Source organism: Taudactylus pleione, unplaced genomic scaffold (assembly GCF_031769625.1).
Source record: "Taudactylus pleione unplaced genomic scaffold, aTauple2 ptg000010l, whole genome shotgun sequence".
Taxonomy (NCBI): Eukaryota; Metazoa; Chordata; class Amphibia; order Anura; family Myobatrachidae; genus Taudactylus; species Taudactylus pleione.
Window position 1 is genome coordinate 6,341,711 of NW_028284413.1, and position 16,491 is coordinate 6,358,201.

Genomic DNA, 16,491 nt, shown 5'->3' on the forward strand with positions numbered 1-16,491 from the left:
GGGAATGTATATAAAACACACATTGTGTAGCGTATGCAACTGACTTCATCTCAGGTAAAATATAGGTTATTGTATGTTGTATATGTTTACCTTTAATTAGTATCTATTGATCTCAGTCTTTTTAGACAGGATTTGAAAAATAAGCAATATTATGGAACTCAACTATACTTTTTACATTATATATAAAACAATTTACCTAAAAAGTGTCTGTTTTAGGCTTATTGCAGCAGTTTTTCATTGCTTTGTTCCAAAATCAATCACGGAAGAAACCCATGTAGAAATCTTATGTTTGCCCCTAAGGACTACACTAATGCCTATTCTTTATTATTGGTTCTCCCAGCCATTAACAAGTTTTGTATATGTGGTCATATAAGGCCAACACTGTGGGAACTTTCACATCAATACTTAAATAAGACTCAGAAGAGTCATTCCAGGGTTAAGATCTAACCTGTAAGTCCACACTTGCAGGGCATTTACTGGTTGTCTGAGACAAAACAAAACATGGAATTGGAAGAGACAAATAAAGTTGGCCAAACATTCTATTTGTAATTAGATGTGCAATATAAAAAAGACGCTCATGCAGGTGAACTATAAGATCGAGTCCTTTTTTTTACCACTTCCAATAAACACTTATGTAATCAGCTATTGGAGAACTATCCACCTTTACTCCTCCTCCACAAGAGAATATTTGCAGATTTTAACAATAATACTTAGTGTGAGATTTCATTTTCATCACTGTGCCACTATGATATTCTTACTACAGTACTTCCAAAAAACACTTACTTGTATAATTAGCTACTGAAGAACTATCCCCTTGTATTCCTTCTCCTACAAGAACAGAGACAAGGAATGTGTAATAATTCCCAGGAATCAAATTCTCAACTATAGCAGAGGTTGTGGTCACATTTGCACTGAATGTTGAATCTTCCAAGATTTTTATGTTATAGGAACTTGCATTTCCATCAGGGTGTTGCCAGCTTAGAGATACAGAAGTTGTGGTGATGTTTTCTGCTATAAGGTTCTTCACTTTATCAGGTACTATTAGGAAAAAAAGAAGCAATATATTAAAAGGTGATTTATTTTGTAAAATCATTTAGTATGAGACTCAATGTTCCACTGCAATGTTTGGCTGCAGACATCATGATAGAATACGGTCGGCCAACATTGATAATTGTCCAACATAACTCTATGGAGTTATAGGGAAAATGATTGATGTTACTGGTCACAAAGTTACTTTGACTATTCTGGCAGATATTTTGTTGTAGAACTGTGCACAAACCACTGTGTTTGGTTAGGCAAAACCTCCCTCAAATGGTATAATTTTGTTTTTGGCAAAGCAAACCTTAAGGGGTAAATTTACTTAAGTGAGAGTTTTTAGAAGTATGTTTTAAAAGTGATATTGCCCAAAGCAACCAATCAGATTCTAGCTATTATCTTCCAGGAGGAGCAAGTTAAATGTTGAGTAGAATCTGATTTGTTGCTATAGGCAACATCACTTCTAAAACTCACTTCTAAAAACTCACACTTTAGTAAATTAACCCCCATGTGTTTTGGTTCTTTTCTGCTTTTGATTTCTGTAAAGTTGTTAAAAATCTGAAATTATGTAATTGGAACTATATACATGCAATCCAAACCCAAGGTTAATTTTTTAATCTGAGTTCTAAACATATAGCAAACCCGATCCAGGACTTAGTTCTATTTGCAACTCCAAAACTGATTCGTGTTGGGTCTCGATTAGATGTGGAACCAAAAGTTAGTTTTTTTTTTATGGAACCTGAACCACATATTTCTAATTTGTGCCAATCACTTAGAATTGAATATCCATCCTAACGTGTGCCATTTATTACAAAGAACTTGTAACATTTTATTATAAAAATTTAGCTAATGTTACAGTTTCTAAAAAAATAACAACAACAATCTTAACCTCTCTAAAAGTCCACATTTGAATGCTCACAACATTTTAAGAGTAATTAAGGACCAGGAGAACTCTAATGATGGAGGTGGGTTCCTACTGCCCAATCCATCAGAATAATGAGAGTCTCCCCTATATCATCAGATGGCATCTACAACATAGTTTAGAAAAGAAGGAGACCAATATATAATTGATCTAGAAGAATAAGAGTGTGCAAACTGTTAGTATGTCTGCCTACACTGTTGCATGAGCTGTGAGCCACTCATCTAGCACTGTAAGTGTGTCTGTGCCTTAGTTCTGTTTGTGTATTTTGAGTTCTGTGTATGTCTGTGTGTTCATGTTGTCTGGGTATCATACAGTCCTGTTAGTGTCTTCTGCACAAAAGTTATTTTATGATACATAGTAGCAGTCCACCTCAAAGCATGGTCATATGTAATATTTCTTGAATTTAAATACAGTATGTAAATTTAGAGTAATGATTCTAAGGGCTCAAAAACACTAGAAAACATGAAACAATGGCATTTTACTTGCTTTCCAAACAATAGCTATGACCACATGTTGGATACAAAACAAATTCCTTTCTTTTTGGTAAATGTATCTTGTCACATACTTACTAAAAAGGGAATGTATATAAAACACAAATTGTGTAGCGTATGCAACTGACTTCATCTCAGGTAAAATATAGGTTATTGTATGTTGTATATGTTTACCTTTAATTAGTATCTATTGATCTCACTCTTTTTAGATAGGATTTGAAAAATAAGCAACATTTTGTAACTCAACTTTACTTTTTACATTATGTATAAAACAATTTACCTAAAAAGTGTCTGGTTTAGGCTTATTGCAGCAGTTTTTCATTGCTTTGTTCCAAAATCAATCATGGAAGAAACCCATGCAGAAATCTTATGTTTGCCCCTAAGTACTACACTAATGCCTATTCTTTATTATTGGTTCTCCCAGCCATTAACAAGTTTTGTATATGTGGTCATATAAGGCCAACACTGTGGGAACTTTCACATCAATACTTAAAAAAGGCTGAGAAGAGTCATTCCAGGGTTAAGATCTAACCTGTAAGTCCACACTTGCAGGACATTTACTGGTTGTCTGAGACAAAACAAAACATGTAATTGGAAGAGACAAATAAAGTTGGACAAACATTCTATATGTAATTAGATGTGCAATATAAAAAAGACCATCATGCAGGTGAACTATAAGATCGAGTCTTTTTTTTACCTCTTCCAATAGACACTTATAGAATCAGCTACTGGAGAACTATCCACCTTTACTCCTCCTCCACAAGAGAATATTTGCAGATTTTAACAATAATACTTAGTGGGAGATTTCATTTTCATCACTGTGCCACTATGATGTTCTTACTACAGTACTTCCAAAAAACACTTACTTGTATAATTAGCTACTGAAGAACTATCCCCTTGTATTCCTTCTCCTACAAGAACAGAGACCAGGAATGTGTAATAATTCCCAGGAATCAAATTCTCAACTATAGCAGAGGTTGTGGTCACATTTGCACTGAATGTTGAATCTTCCAAGATTTTTATGTTATAGGAACTTGCATTTCCATCAGGGTGTTGCCAGCTTAGAGATACAGAAGTTGTGGTGATGTTCTCTGCTGTAAGTTTCTTCACTTTATCAGGTACTATTAGGAAAAAAAGAAGCAATATATTAAAAGGTGATTTATTTTGTAAAATCATTTAGTATGAGACTCAATGTTCCACTGCAATGTTTGGCTGCAGACATCATGATAGAATACGGTCGGCCAACATTGATAATTGTCCAACATAAATCTATGGAGTTATAGGGAAAATGATTGATGTTACTGGTCACAAAGTTACTTTGACTATTCTGGCAGATATTTTGTTGTAGAACTGTGCACAAACCACTGTGTTTGGTTTGGCAAAACCTCCCTCAAATGTTATAATTTTGTTTTTGGCAAAGCAAACCTTAAGGGGTAAATTTACTTAAGTGAGAGTTTTTAGAAGTCTGTTTTAAAAGTGATGTTGCCCAAAGCAACCAATCAGATTCTAGCTATAATCATCCAGGTGGTGCAAGTTAAATGTTGAGTAGAATCTGATTTGTTGCTATTGGCAACATCACTTCTAAAACTCACTTCTAAAAACTCACACATTAGTAAATTAACCCCCATGTGTTTTGGGTCTTTTCTGCTTTTGATTTCTGTAAAGTTGTTAAAAATCTGAAATTATGTAATTGGAACTATATACATGCAATCCAAACCCAAGGTTAATTTTTTTAATCTGAGTTCTAAACATATAGCAAACCCAATCCAGGATTTAGTTCTATTTGCAACTCCAAAACTGATTCGTGTTGGGTCTCGATTAGATATGGAACCAAAAGTTAGTTTTTTTTTTAGGGAACCTGAACCACATATTTCTAATTTGTGCCAATCACTTAGAATTGAATATCCATCCTAAAGTGTGCCATTTATTACAAAGAACTTGTAACATTTTATTATAAAAGTTTAGCTAATGTTACAGTTATTAAAAAAACAACAACAAAAATCTTAACCTCTCTAAAAGTCCACATTTGAATGCTCACAACATTTTAAGAATAAATAAGGACCAGGAGAACTCTAATGATGGAGGTGGGTTCCTACTGCCCAATCCATCAGAATAATGAGAGTCTCCCCTATATCATCAGATGGCATCTACAACATAGTTTAGAAAAGAAGGAGACCAATATATAATTGATTTAGAAGAATAAGAGTGTGCAAACTGTTAGTATGTCTGCCTACACTGTTGCATGAGCTGTGAGCCACTCATCTAGCACTGTAAGTGTGTCTGTGCCTTAGTTCTGTTTGTGTATTTTGAGTTCTGTGTATGTCTGTGTGTTCATCTTGTCTGGGTATACTACAGTCCTGTTAGTGTCTTCTGCACAAAAGTTATTTTATGATACATAGTAGCAGTCCACCTCAAAGCATGGTCATATGTAATATTTCTTGAATTTAAATACAGTATGTAAATTGAGAGTAATGATTCTAAGGGCTCAAAAACACTAGAAAACATGAAACAATGGCATTTTACTTGCTTTCCAAACAATAGCTATGACCACATGTTGGATACAAAACAAATTCCTTTCTTTTTGGTAAATGTAACTTGTCACATACTTACTAAAAAGGGAATGTATATAAAACACACATTGTGTAGCGTATGCAACTGACTTCATCTCAGGTAAAATATAGGTTATTGTATGTTGTATATGTTTTACCTTTAATTAGTATCTATTGATCTCAGTCTTTTTAGACAGGATTTGAAAAATAAGCAACATTTTGGAACTCAACTATACTTTTTACATTATGTATAAAACAATTTACCTAAAAAGTGTCTGTTTTAGGCTTATTGCAGCAGTTTTTCATTGCTTTGTTCCAAAATCAATCACGGAAGAAACCCATGTAGAAATCTTATGTTTGCCACTAAGGACTACACTAATGCCTATTCTTTATTATTGGTTCTCCCAGCCATTAACAAGTTTTGTATATGTGGTCATATAAGGCCAACACTGTGGGAACTTTCACATCAATACTTAATAAAGACTGAGAAGAGTCATTCCAGGGTTAAGATCTAACCTGTAAGTCCACACTTGCAGGACATTTACTGGTTGTCAGAGCAAAACAAAACATGGAATTGGAAGAGACAAATAAAGTTGGCCAAACATTCTATTTGTAATTAGATGTGCAATATAAAAAAGACGCTCATGCAGGTGAACTATAAGATCGAGTCCTTTTTTTTACCACTTCCAATAAACACTTATGTAATCAGCTACTGGAGAACTATCCACCTTTACTCCTCCTCCACAAGAGAATATTTGCAGATTTTAACAATAATACTTAGTGGGAGATTTCATTTTCATCACTGTGCCACTATGATGTTCTTACTACAGTACTTCCAAAAAACACTTACTTGTATAATTAGCTACTGAAGAACTATCCCCTTGTATTCCTTCTCCTACAAGAACAGAGACCAGGAATGTGTAATAATTCCCAGGAATCAAATTCTCAACTATAGCAGAGGTTGTGGTCACATTTGCACTGAATGTTGAATCTTCCAAGATTTTTATGTTATAGGAACTTGCATTTCCATCAGGGTGTTGCCAGCTTAGAGATACAGAAGTTGTGGTGATGTTTTCTGCTATAAGGTTCTTCACTTTATCAGGTACTATTAGGAAAAAAAGAAGCAATATATTAAAAGGTGATTTATTTTGTAAAATCATTTAGTATGAGACTCAATGTTCCACTGCAATGTTTGGCTGCAGACATCATGATAGAATACGGTCGGCCAACATTGATAATTGTCCAACATAACTCTATGGAGTTATAGGGAAAATGATTGATGTTACTGGTCACAAAGTTACTTTGACTATTCTGGCAGATATTTTGTTGTAGAACTGTGCACAAACCACTGTGTTTGGTTTGGCAAAACCTCCCTCAAATGGTATAATTTTGTTTTTGGCAAAGCAAACCTTAAGGGGTAAATTTACTTAAGTGAGAGTTTTTAGAAGTATGTTTTAAAAGTGATGTTGCCCAAAGCAACCAATCAGATTCTAGCTATTATCTCCCTGGAGGTGCAAGTTAAATGTTGAGTAGAATCTGATTTGTTGCTATAGGCAACATCACTTCTAAAACTCACTTCTAAAAACTCACACTTTAGTAAATTAACCCCCATGTGTTCTGGTTCTTTTCTGCTTTTGATTTCTGTAAAATTGTTAAAAATCTGAAATTATGTAATTGGAACTAAATACATGCAATCCAAACCCAAGGTTAATTTTTTAATCTGAGTTCTAAACATATAGCAAACCCGATCCAGGACTTAGTTCTATTTGCAACTCCAAAACTGATTCGTGTTGGGTCTCGATTAGATGTGGAACCAAAAGTTAGTTTTTTTTTTAGGGAACCTGAACCACATATTTCTAATTTGTGCCAATCACTTAGAATTGAATATCCATCCTAAAGTGTTCCATTTATTACAAAGAACTTGTAACATTTTATTATAAAAATTTAGCTAATGTTACAGTTTCTAAAAAAATAACAACAAAAATCTTAACCTCTCTAAAAGTCCACATTTGAATGCTCACAACATTTTAAGAGTAATTAAGGACCAGGAGAACTCTAATGATGGAGGTGGGTTCCTAATGCCCAATCCATCAGAATAATGAGAGTCTCCCCTATATCATCAGATGGCATCTACAACATAGTTTAGAAAAGAAGGAGACCAATATATAATTGATCTAGAAGAATAAGAGTGTGCAAACTGTTAGTATGTCTGCCTACACTGTTGCATGAGCTGTGAGCCACTCATCTAGCACTGTAAGTGTGTCTGTGCCTTAGTTCTGTTTGTGTATTTTGAGTTCTGTGTATGTCTGTGTGTTCATCTTGTCTGGGTATCATACAGTCCTGTTAGTGTCTTCTGCACAAAAGTTATTTTATGATACATAGTAGCAGTCCACCTCAAAGCATGGTCATATGTAATATTTCTTGAATTTAAATACAGTATGTAAATTTAGAGTAATGATTCTAAGGGCTCAAAAACACTAGAAAATATGAAACAATGGCATTTTACTTGCTTTCCAAACAATAGCTATGTCCACATGTTGGATGCAAAACAAATTCCTTTCTTTTTGGTAAATGTATATAAAACACACATTGTGTAGCATATGCAACTGACTTCATCTCAGGTAAAATATAGGTTATTGTATGTTGTATATGTTTTACCTTTAATTAGTATCTATTGATCTCAGTCATTTTAGACAGGATTTGAAAAATAACAACATTTTGGAACTCAACTATACTTTTTACATTTTGTATAAAACAATTTACCGAAAAAGTGTCTGTTTAAGGCTTAGTGCAGCAGTTTTTCATTACTTTGTTCCAAAATCAATCACGGAAGAAACCCATGTAGAAATCTTATGTTTGCCCCTAAAGAACTACTTTAACACCTGTTCTTTTTTACTGGTTCTCCCAGCCATTAACAAGTTTTGTATATGTGGTCATATAAGGCCAACACTGTGGGAAATTTTCACGTCAATACTTCAAAAAGGCTGAGAGGAGTCATGCCAGGGTTAAGATCTAACCTGTAAGTCCACACTTGCAGAATGTTTACTGGTTGTCAAAGCAAAACAAAAAGTGGAATTGGAAGAGAAAAATAAAGCTGGCCAAACATTCTATAAGTAATTAGAAGATGCAATATAAAAAAGCCCCTCATGCAGGTGAACTATAAGAAGGAGACTTTTTTTACCACTTCCAATAAACACTTATATAACAGCTACTGGAGAACTCTCCACTTTTACTCCTCCTCCACAAGAGAATATTTACAGATTTTAACAATATTACTTAGTGGGAGATTTCATTTTCATCACTGTGCCACTATGATGTTCTTACTACAGTACTTCCAAAAAACACTTACTTGTATAATTAGCTACTGAAGAACTATCCCCTTGTATTCCTTCTCCTACAAGAACAGAGACCAGGAATGTGTAATAATTCCCAGGAATCAAATTCTCAACTATAGCAGAGGTTGTGGTCACATTTGCACTGAATGTTGAATCTTCCAAGATTTTTATGTTATAGGAACTTTCATTTCCATCAGGGTGTTGCCAGCTTAGAGATACAGAAGTTGTGGTGATATTCTCTGCTGTAAGTTTCTTCACTTTATCAGGTACTATTAGGAAAAAAAGAAGCAATATATTAAAAGGTGATTTATTTTGTAAACTAATTTAGTATTAGATTCAATGTTCCACTGCAATTTTTGGCTGCAGACATCACTATAGAATACGGTCAGCCAACATTGATAATTGTCCAACATAACTCTATGGAGTTATAGGGAAAATGATTGATGTTACCGGTCACAAAGTTACTTTGACTATTCTGGCAGATATTTTGAGGTAGAACTGCGCACAGACCACTGTGTTTGGTTTGGCAAAACCTCCCTCAAATGTTATAATTTTGTTTTTGGCAAAGCAAACCTTAATGGGTAAATTTACTAAAGTGAGATTTTTTAGAAGCGTGTTTTAAAAGTGATGTTGCCCAAAGCAACCAATCAGATTCTATCTGTTATCTTCTAGGAGGTGCTAGTTAAATTTTAAGTTGAATCTGATTGGTTGCTATGGGCAACATAACTTCTAAAACTCACTTCTAAAAACTCTCATTTTAGTAAATGTACCCCTAAGTCTTTTGGTTCTTTTCTGTTTTTAATTTCTGTAAAGTTGTTAAAAAATCTGAAATTATGTAATTGAACCTATATACATGCAAACCAAACCAAAGATTATTTTTCTAATCTGAGTTCTAAACAAATAGCAAACCCTATCCAGGATTTGGTTCTATTTGCAACTCCAAAAATGATTCGTGTTGGGTCTCGATTAGACGCGGAATCCCATATTTAGGTTATTTTTTTAGGAAAACTGAACCACATATTTATAACTTGTGCCAATCATTTAGACGTGAATATCCATCCTAAAGTGTACCATTTATTAAAAAGAACTTGTAACATATTAAAATAAAAATTTTGCTATTGTCACAGTTTCTAAAAAAAACAACAAAATTCTTAACTACTCTAAATGCTCACAACAGTTTAAGAGGAATTAAGGACCAGGAGTACTCTAATGATGGAGGTGGGTTCCTATTGCCCAATCCCTCAGAAGAATGAGAGTCTCTTCTATATCATCATGAGTCATCTAGAACATAGTTTAGAAAAGAAGGAGACCAATATTTACTTGATCTAGAAGAGTAAGAGCGTGCAAACTGTTAGTATGTCTACCTACACTGTTGCATGATCTGTGAGCCTCTCATCTAGCACTGTAAGTGTGTCTGTGCCTTAGTTCTGTTAGTATATTTTGAGTTCTGTTTATGTCTGTGTCTTTCTCTCATCTATCTAGTTGTAACTGCTCAGTTATTGTCTAAAGCCTAGAATTTAGTTCATGGCTTAAGACCTCATTGTGGAATAATCAACAATTTCAATACAGGCCTAAATCCACCTATTTTGTCTGAAAGGACTTGAGGTGAGTGTCCAATTGTTCTAGCCCCATACAATATTTCCCATCATTTGTGGACATTTAATTGTGATTTCAGATTTTTATTCCTTCCCACTAACACTATATACAATGTACATATTTTTAGGCCACATTACCTTGAATTCACTTTAACCCCCCCTTTACTTCCCTTATTATTCTATTCTATGGACAAGGAACTACCTCTTGGGGGACCACCTCAATATTTTTATTTTAAAACATGAACAATCACATAAGGATACACATGAGCTGAGCCGGAGGAGAAAATGGAAAAATTTTCAATCATGAAGACTAGTAGAAAATATGAATTAATCTATATAACATCTTAATTTGTTTTAGAATCATGAAGAATGCCCTGAAAATCTATTATCACTGGTAGCTTGTCTATAAGTGACTCAAATCTATACAGTATTTCTAAGTAGCTCCCAATAATGCTAGCTATGGTCATAAGGACATTATATCTCATGTTTGGTGACATTATTCAAGCATCCTATATTTAACTTATAATAGAATATGAATGATATTTAATACATCAACTTACCACTACTCATAGACACTTACTTGTGTAATTGGCTACTAATGAACTATCCCCTTTTACTTCTCCTCCAACAAGAGCAGACACCAGGAATGTGTAATAATTCCCAGGTATAAGATTCGGAACTGTAGTAAATGTTGTGTACACTGTTGCACTGAATGTTGAATTTCCCAAGATTTCTATGATATAGGAACTTGCATTTCCATCAGGAGGCTGCCATCTCAGAGATACAGAAGTGGTGGTGATATTCTCTGCAGTTAGGTCCTTCACTTTTTCAGGTACTATTTGAAAACATAAGAGCAATATCTTAAAGGAGTACATGCTGTACACTTTAATCTTGGCATATTTTAACATAGGCAACAAGGGCCTTTATTAAGATATTCAAAAGATTAGTGCTTTTCACATATTTGACAATACCTATTTTTTAACCAATATGCCCATACAGGTATGGACCACAATGATAACCTTACAATAAATTAAGAAGTAAGTGAAAACAATATCTCCCCTGTTCTTTGTCAGATGTCCCAAACATTAAATATCTTTGTACTGTATATTTAGTTATAGAGCAGCTGCACCTACAGTACTTCACTTTCATTCAAATACTTTAATAAGGTAGACCAGAATATCTTTTGTTCTAGACTATATCCTATACTTCGGCATTTCCAGCAGTTTTTACTGTTTGGGTCAGCTGACAAAAAAGGGGTTGGTTAGAAGATAGAAACAGCACTGCCCATTTGTACTACATTGCTGTCAATCTAGTGGGTTAAGAGGTAGAAGATTACCTTATTATTTTTAACATACTGCTTAAAAATTAGAAAACATTCAGTAAATAAGTAAACCCTTATATAAGTACTGAGGACAGACCTTAGTTTCATTTGGCTTTGTTTAATTTCAAGAGATTTTGCTTTTATAGCAATGGCTACTATAACATAGTATGGTCCAGAGAGTTTTTTTTATCATATTGTAGCCATTTATAAAATATTGCTTTATTTAGGACTGTTGTGAAAAATAAAATAAAGAAGTCTAAATATCTTAAGTACTGTAGATAGAATGATCATTTTAAATATGAATGTACCACCACACATGATCTTACTATTTCAAACACTTCCACGTATGATCATAGCTAATACCTTCAAACTCCATCAACAACAAGCTAATAAACTTATTTGATCTGCAAAAAAACCTAGAATCTGAATATGCCTTACAGAACCAATTTAGGAAAGGTGACATGGGGTTCCCAATGTTTTTAAACAAAAAAGTTGACTAATGTCATTTAGTGCATCCTACTGCATTCAAACCCCAATACAAGAACTTGGGAAGACATCAAGACTAAAGCAACTAGTCTGCTATGGCTTAAACCTCAGCACAGAAAAGGGAAATGAAACATCAGCTTACCTCTCTTTCTCTCATCTATCTAGTTGTAACTGCTCAGTTAATGTCTAAAGCCTAGGATTTAGTTCATGGCTTATGACCTCATTGTGGAATAATCAACAATTTCTACAATCCTAAATGCACCCATTTTGTCTGAATGGACTTGAAGTGAGTGTTCACTTGTTCAGAGTTCTAGCGCCATACAATATTTCCCATCATTTGTAGACATTTAATTGTGATTTCAGATTTTTATTCCTTCCCACTAACACTATATACAATGTAAATATTTTTATGCCACATTACACTGAATTCACTGTAACCCCCCCTTTACTTCCCTTATTATTCTGTTCTATGGACAAGGAACTACCTCTTGGGGGACCACCTCAACATTTTTATTTTAAAACATGAGCAATCACATAAGGATACACATGAGCTGAGCCAGAGGAGGACAAGGGAAAATTTTCAATCATGAAGACTAGTAGAAAATATGAATTAATCTATATAACATCTTAATTTGTTTTAGAATCATGAAGAATGCCCTAAAAATCTATTATCACTGGTAGCTTGTCTATAAGCGACTCAAATCTATACAATATTTCTAAGTAGCTCCCAATAATGCTAGCTAGGTTCCTAAGGACATTATTACTCATGTTTGGTGACATTATTCGAACATCCACTATTTACCTTATAATAGAATATGAATGATATTTAATACATCAATTTACCACTTCCCATAGATACTTACTTGTATAATTAGCTACTAATGAACTGTCCCATTTTTCTACTCATCCAACAAGAGCAGATACCAGGAATGTGTAATAATTCCCAGGTATAAGATTCTGAACTGTAGTAAAGTGTGTGTACACTGTTGCACTTAATGTTGAACTTCCCAATATTTCTATGATATAGGAACTTGCATTTCCATCAGGTGGCCGCCAGCTCAGGGATACAGAAGTCTTGGTGATATTCTCTGCTGTTAGATCATTCACAGTTTCAGGTTCTATGTGAAAACATAGTACAGGTTGAGTCTCCCATATCCAAATATTCCGAAATACGGAATATTCCGAAATACGTAATATTTTTAGCATGACTAAGAAAATGAAACCTTTGATTTTTGATGGTTCGATGTACACAAACTTTGTCTAAGGCACCAATTGGTTCAAATATAGTAAAAAATTATATGTGTATATAAGGTATATATGAAACATACCTGAATTTTATGTTTGTACACAAACTTTGTTTGAGCCACAAAATTATTGAAAATATTGTATAAAATTACCTGAAGGCTGTGTGTATAAGGGGTATATAACACATAATGCATTCTGGGTGTATATTTGGGTCCCATTCCCAAGATATCTCATTATGGTATGCAATTATTCCAAAATATGGAATATTCCGATATTCAAAATACCCCTGGTCCAAAGCATTTTGGATATCAGAGACTCAACCTGTAGCAATATCTTAAAGGAGTACATGCTGTACACTTTAATCTTGCCACATTTTAACATAGGCATATCCAAAAGATTAGCACTTTTAACATTTTATACAATACATATTTTTTAACCAATATGTTCATACAGGTATGGACCACAATGATAACCTTACAATAAAGTAAGAAGTAAGTGAAAACATTATTTCCTTTGTTCTTTGTCAGTGGTCCCAAACATTAAATATCTTTGTACTGTATATTTAGTTATAAAACAGCTGCACCTACTTCACTTTCATGCAAATACTTTAATAAGGCAGACCAAAGTTTCTTTTGTTGTAGACTCTATTCTATCCATCACCATTTTCACCAAATTTTACTGTTTGGGTCAGCTGACAAAAAAGGGGTGGGTTCAAAAATAGAAACAGCACTGCCCATTTTTGGGATGTACTACATTGCTGTCAATCTAGTGGGTTAACAGGTAGACGAATACATTATTATTTTTAACACACTGCTTAAAAATTAGAGGACAGGCCTCAGTTTCATTTGGCTTTGATTAATTTCAAGACATTTTGTTTTTATAGCAATGGCTACTGAAACATAGTATGGTCCAGAGATTTTTTTTTTATCATATTGTAGCCATTAATTACATTTTACTTTATTTAGGATTGTTGTCATAAATAAAATATAGAAGTCTAAATATCTTAAGTAGATAGAATTACCATTTTAAATATGAATATACAATCATACATGATCTTACTTTTTCAAACACTTCCCCTTATGATCACAGCTACTGTAACACTATCAACAACCAGCTATTAAACTTGTATGATCTGCAATAAAACCTACAATCTGGACATGCCTTATATAACCAGTTTTGGAGGAGAGACATGGGGTTCCCTAATCTCATTCAGTGCATCCTACTGCATTCAAACCCCAACACAAGAACTTGGGTAGAGATCAGGACTTGTGCAACTAGTCTGCTATATCCATCAATGCTGCTATAGCTTAAACCCCAGCACAGTACCAGCCAAGCTTGTCTACCTCCTGTTTTCCCATCTATCTTGTTGTAAATGCTCATTCCTTACACAGAGCATCACATACTAATGTTTTTTTGCACTATTGTGATTTTTTTATGCCCACTTATTTTTTATATTTTTAAAATAAAAGTTCCTGAAATGTTAACAATGGGTTGGGTACAGGATGCTGGCACTCGGGTTCTAGGTGGTCAAAATCCCAACACTGGTATCCTGAAAGGCTTAGGATACCAAAACTTGTTGGTCAGTATCCTATATCTCCCCTCTCCCTAGCCCTAACCCTCCCTCCCTGGTGTTTAAACCAAACTCCCTCCTAGTGCCTAAACCTAACTTTTCCCTCCTGCACCATAAATCCACCACTTTCCCCTTTTTGCCTAACCCTAACCCTCTCCCTAGTGCCTAACCTTAACCTTCATCCTAACCCCTGCAATTACTATCAGGATGCTAGCATCAGAATTCTGACAGGTGTCGGGATTCCGGCACCGGCATTCTAAGCTCTGGCATCCCGACTGTTGGTATTTTGACCAGATCCCATTATCAATATAGGCCAACAAAATGGCAATATATTGCTTAATTGTTTTCCTTCCTTTATTACACAGTAAACATGACAGTCCAATAAGCTTAATACTGATGATAGCAGGCATTCAGACCTTCAACAAACCTATATAAAGGTTTAAGTATATATGAAATTCAGCACACAAAATAAACTTAATTACCCCCTCTTAAGTTATGACTTATACAAAAATGTTTATCTTCAGGTGCGGTGGCAGGTAAACTAGAATGTTATCCCCTAGAGGGAGGTTATCAAATTTTGTCTGGTACCAGAAATCTGCTACCTGTTGTAAATACCTCAATATGGAAGTGTGAAACTTGTCTTCAAGAAATGCATAAAGAAAAGGAAATGTATAAAGAAAAGGAAATGTATAGAACTCTTGAATATACTTACTTGTATAGGATGATATGTTTACACTTTTCCCATTGCGATCACCAGCTACAGCATATACCAAAAATATATAATAACCCCCAGGTGCCAGATCTCCATATATATAATTTGTCTGAAAGGTGTTGAATGTTGAATTTCCCAGGATCTGTATTATATAATATGTTGTATTCCCTTCTGGTGGTTGCCAGTTTACAGAGATAGAGGTTGTTGTTGCATTGAATGTTGTAATGTTTTGGACTATTCCAGGTTCTAAAATTGAAATTAAACATCAGTAGATTCCTCCATCACACAGTATAGTTAATGCAGTTAATTGAAGTCAAAAGCTTATCCATTATTATTATTATTATTATTATTATTATTATTATTATTATTATTACCAGTTATTTATATAGTGTACACATATTCCACAGCGCTTTACAAAGAATATTTGGCCATTCACATTAGTGGAGCTTACAATCTATGTTCCCTATCACATGTGCACACACACTAGGGTTAATTTTTGTTGGGAGCAATTTAACCTAATATATTTTTGGAGTGTGGGAGGAAACCGGAGTACACGAAGGAAACCCATGCAAGCACAGGGAGAATACACAAACTCCGCACATATCAGGGAGTAGCTGCCAGCTAAAGATGCATCATCCTTGTGTTTTCCAGGTGGTCTCCCTCCACCCAGATTCTCTAAGATCTCAGAGTAAGACACCTTAGGATTCTAATTCTTTATACTTTTTCATTTACTGTAAATCATCCTGTGCAATTGTATGTATGTCTTGTTTATTTACCTATTTTTCTTGTAATTTAACCCTGGAGATATTTCACAATAAATCCTAAAACTTTATCAGCGTTATCTCTTTGCTCTAATGAATTCATGTGCCTGGAGAGGCCCATGCTATATTTGTGTAATAACTGTGATTTTAAGTGATATTTAAGTGTCTGGTGAACGTAAGAGCATCACAATCACCCAGCCAAGTCAGGATGGCATACCTGAGCGCAACCTGGACACGGTGTCGTGACAAACTGAAACATGAAATATCAAATCTTCTGTTGGCATATATGTGGAAGTATGGGTTATCTTATCAGGAAACTAATTATACTGGAATACTTTGTGATAATGCCATACACACAGATAGGGTCACCAAGTTCCTCCTGCCACAGTTGTGGAGAGACCTGTTAAAACACATTATACAGGCTGTCCATAAGGACAATCCCACTGTCAGGGTTCAGCCTAGGATCGGC

General features: G+C 34.5%; 1 protein-coding gene across 1 annotated transcript in view; it reads right to left on the reverse strand.

The window, feature by feature from the left end:
• LOC148542660 (titin-like) overlaps positions 1-6,103 on the reverse strand; it is a gene marked incomplete at its 5' end in the record, with an annotated part of 334,539 nt that extends 328,436 nt beyond the window's left edge. The window contains 2 exons of the mRNA XM_088467589.1: positions 784-1,038; positions 5,848-6,103. Of these exons, the coding sequence (XP_088323715.1) occupies positions 784-1,038; positions 5,848-6,103 (511 nt within the window). The remainder of the gene's footprint in view (positions 1-783; positions 1,039-5,847) is intronic.
• Between the last annotated feature and the right edge of the window lie 10,388 nt (positions 6,104-16,491).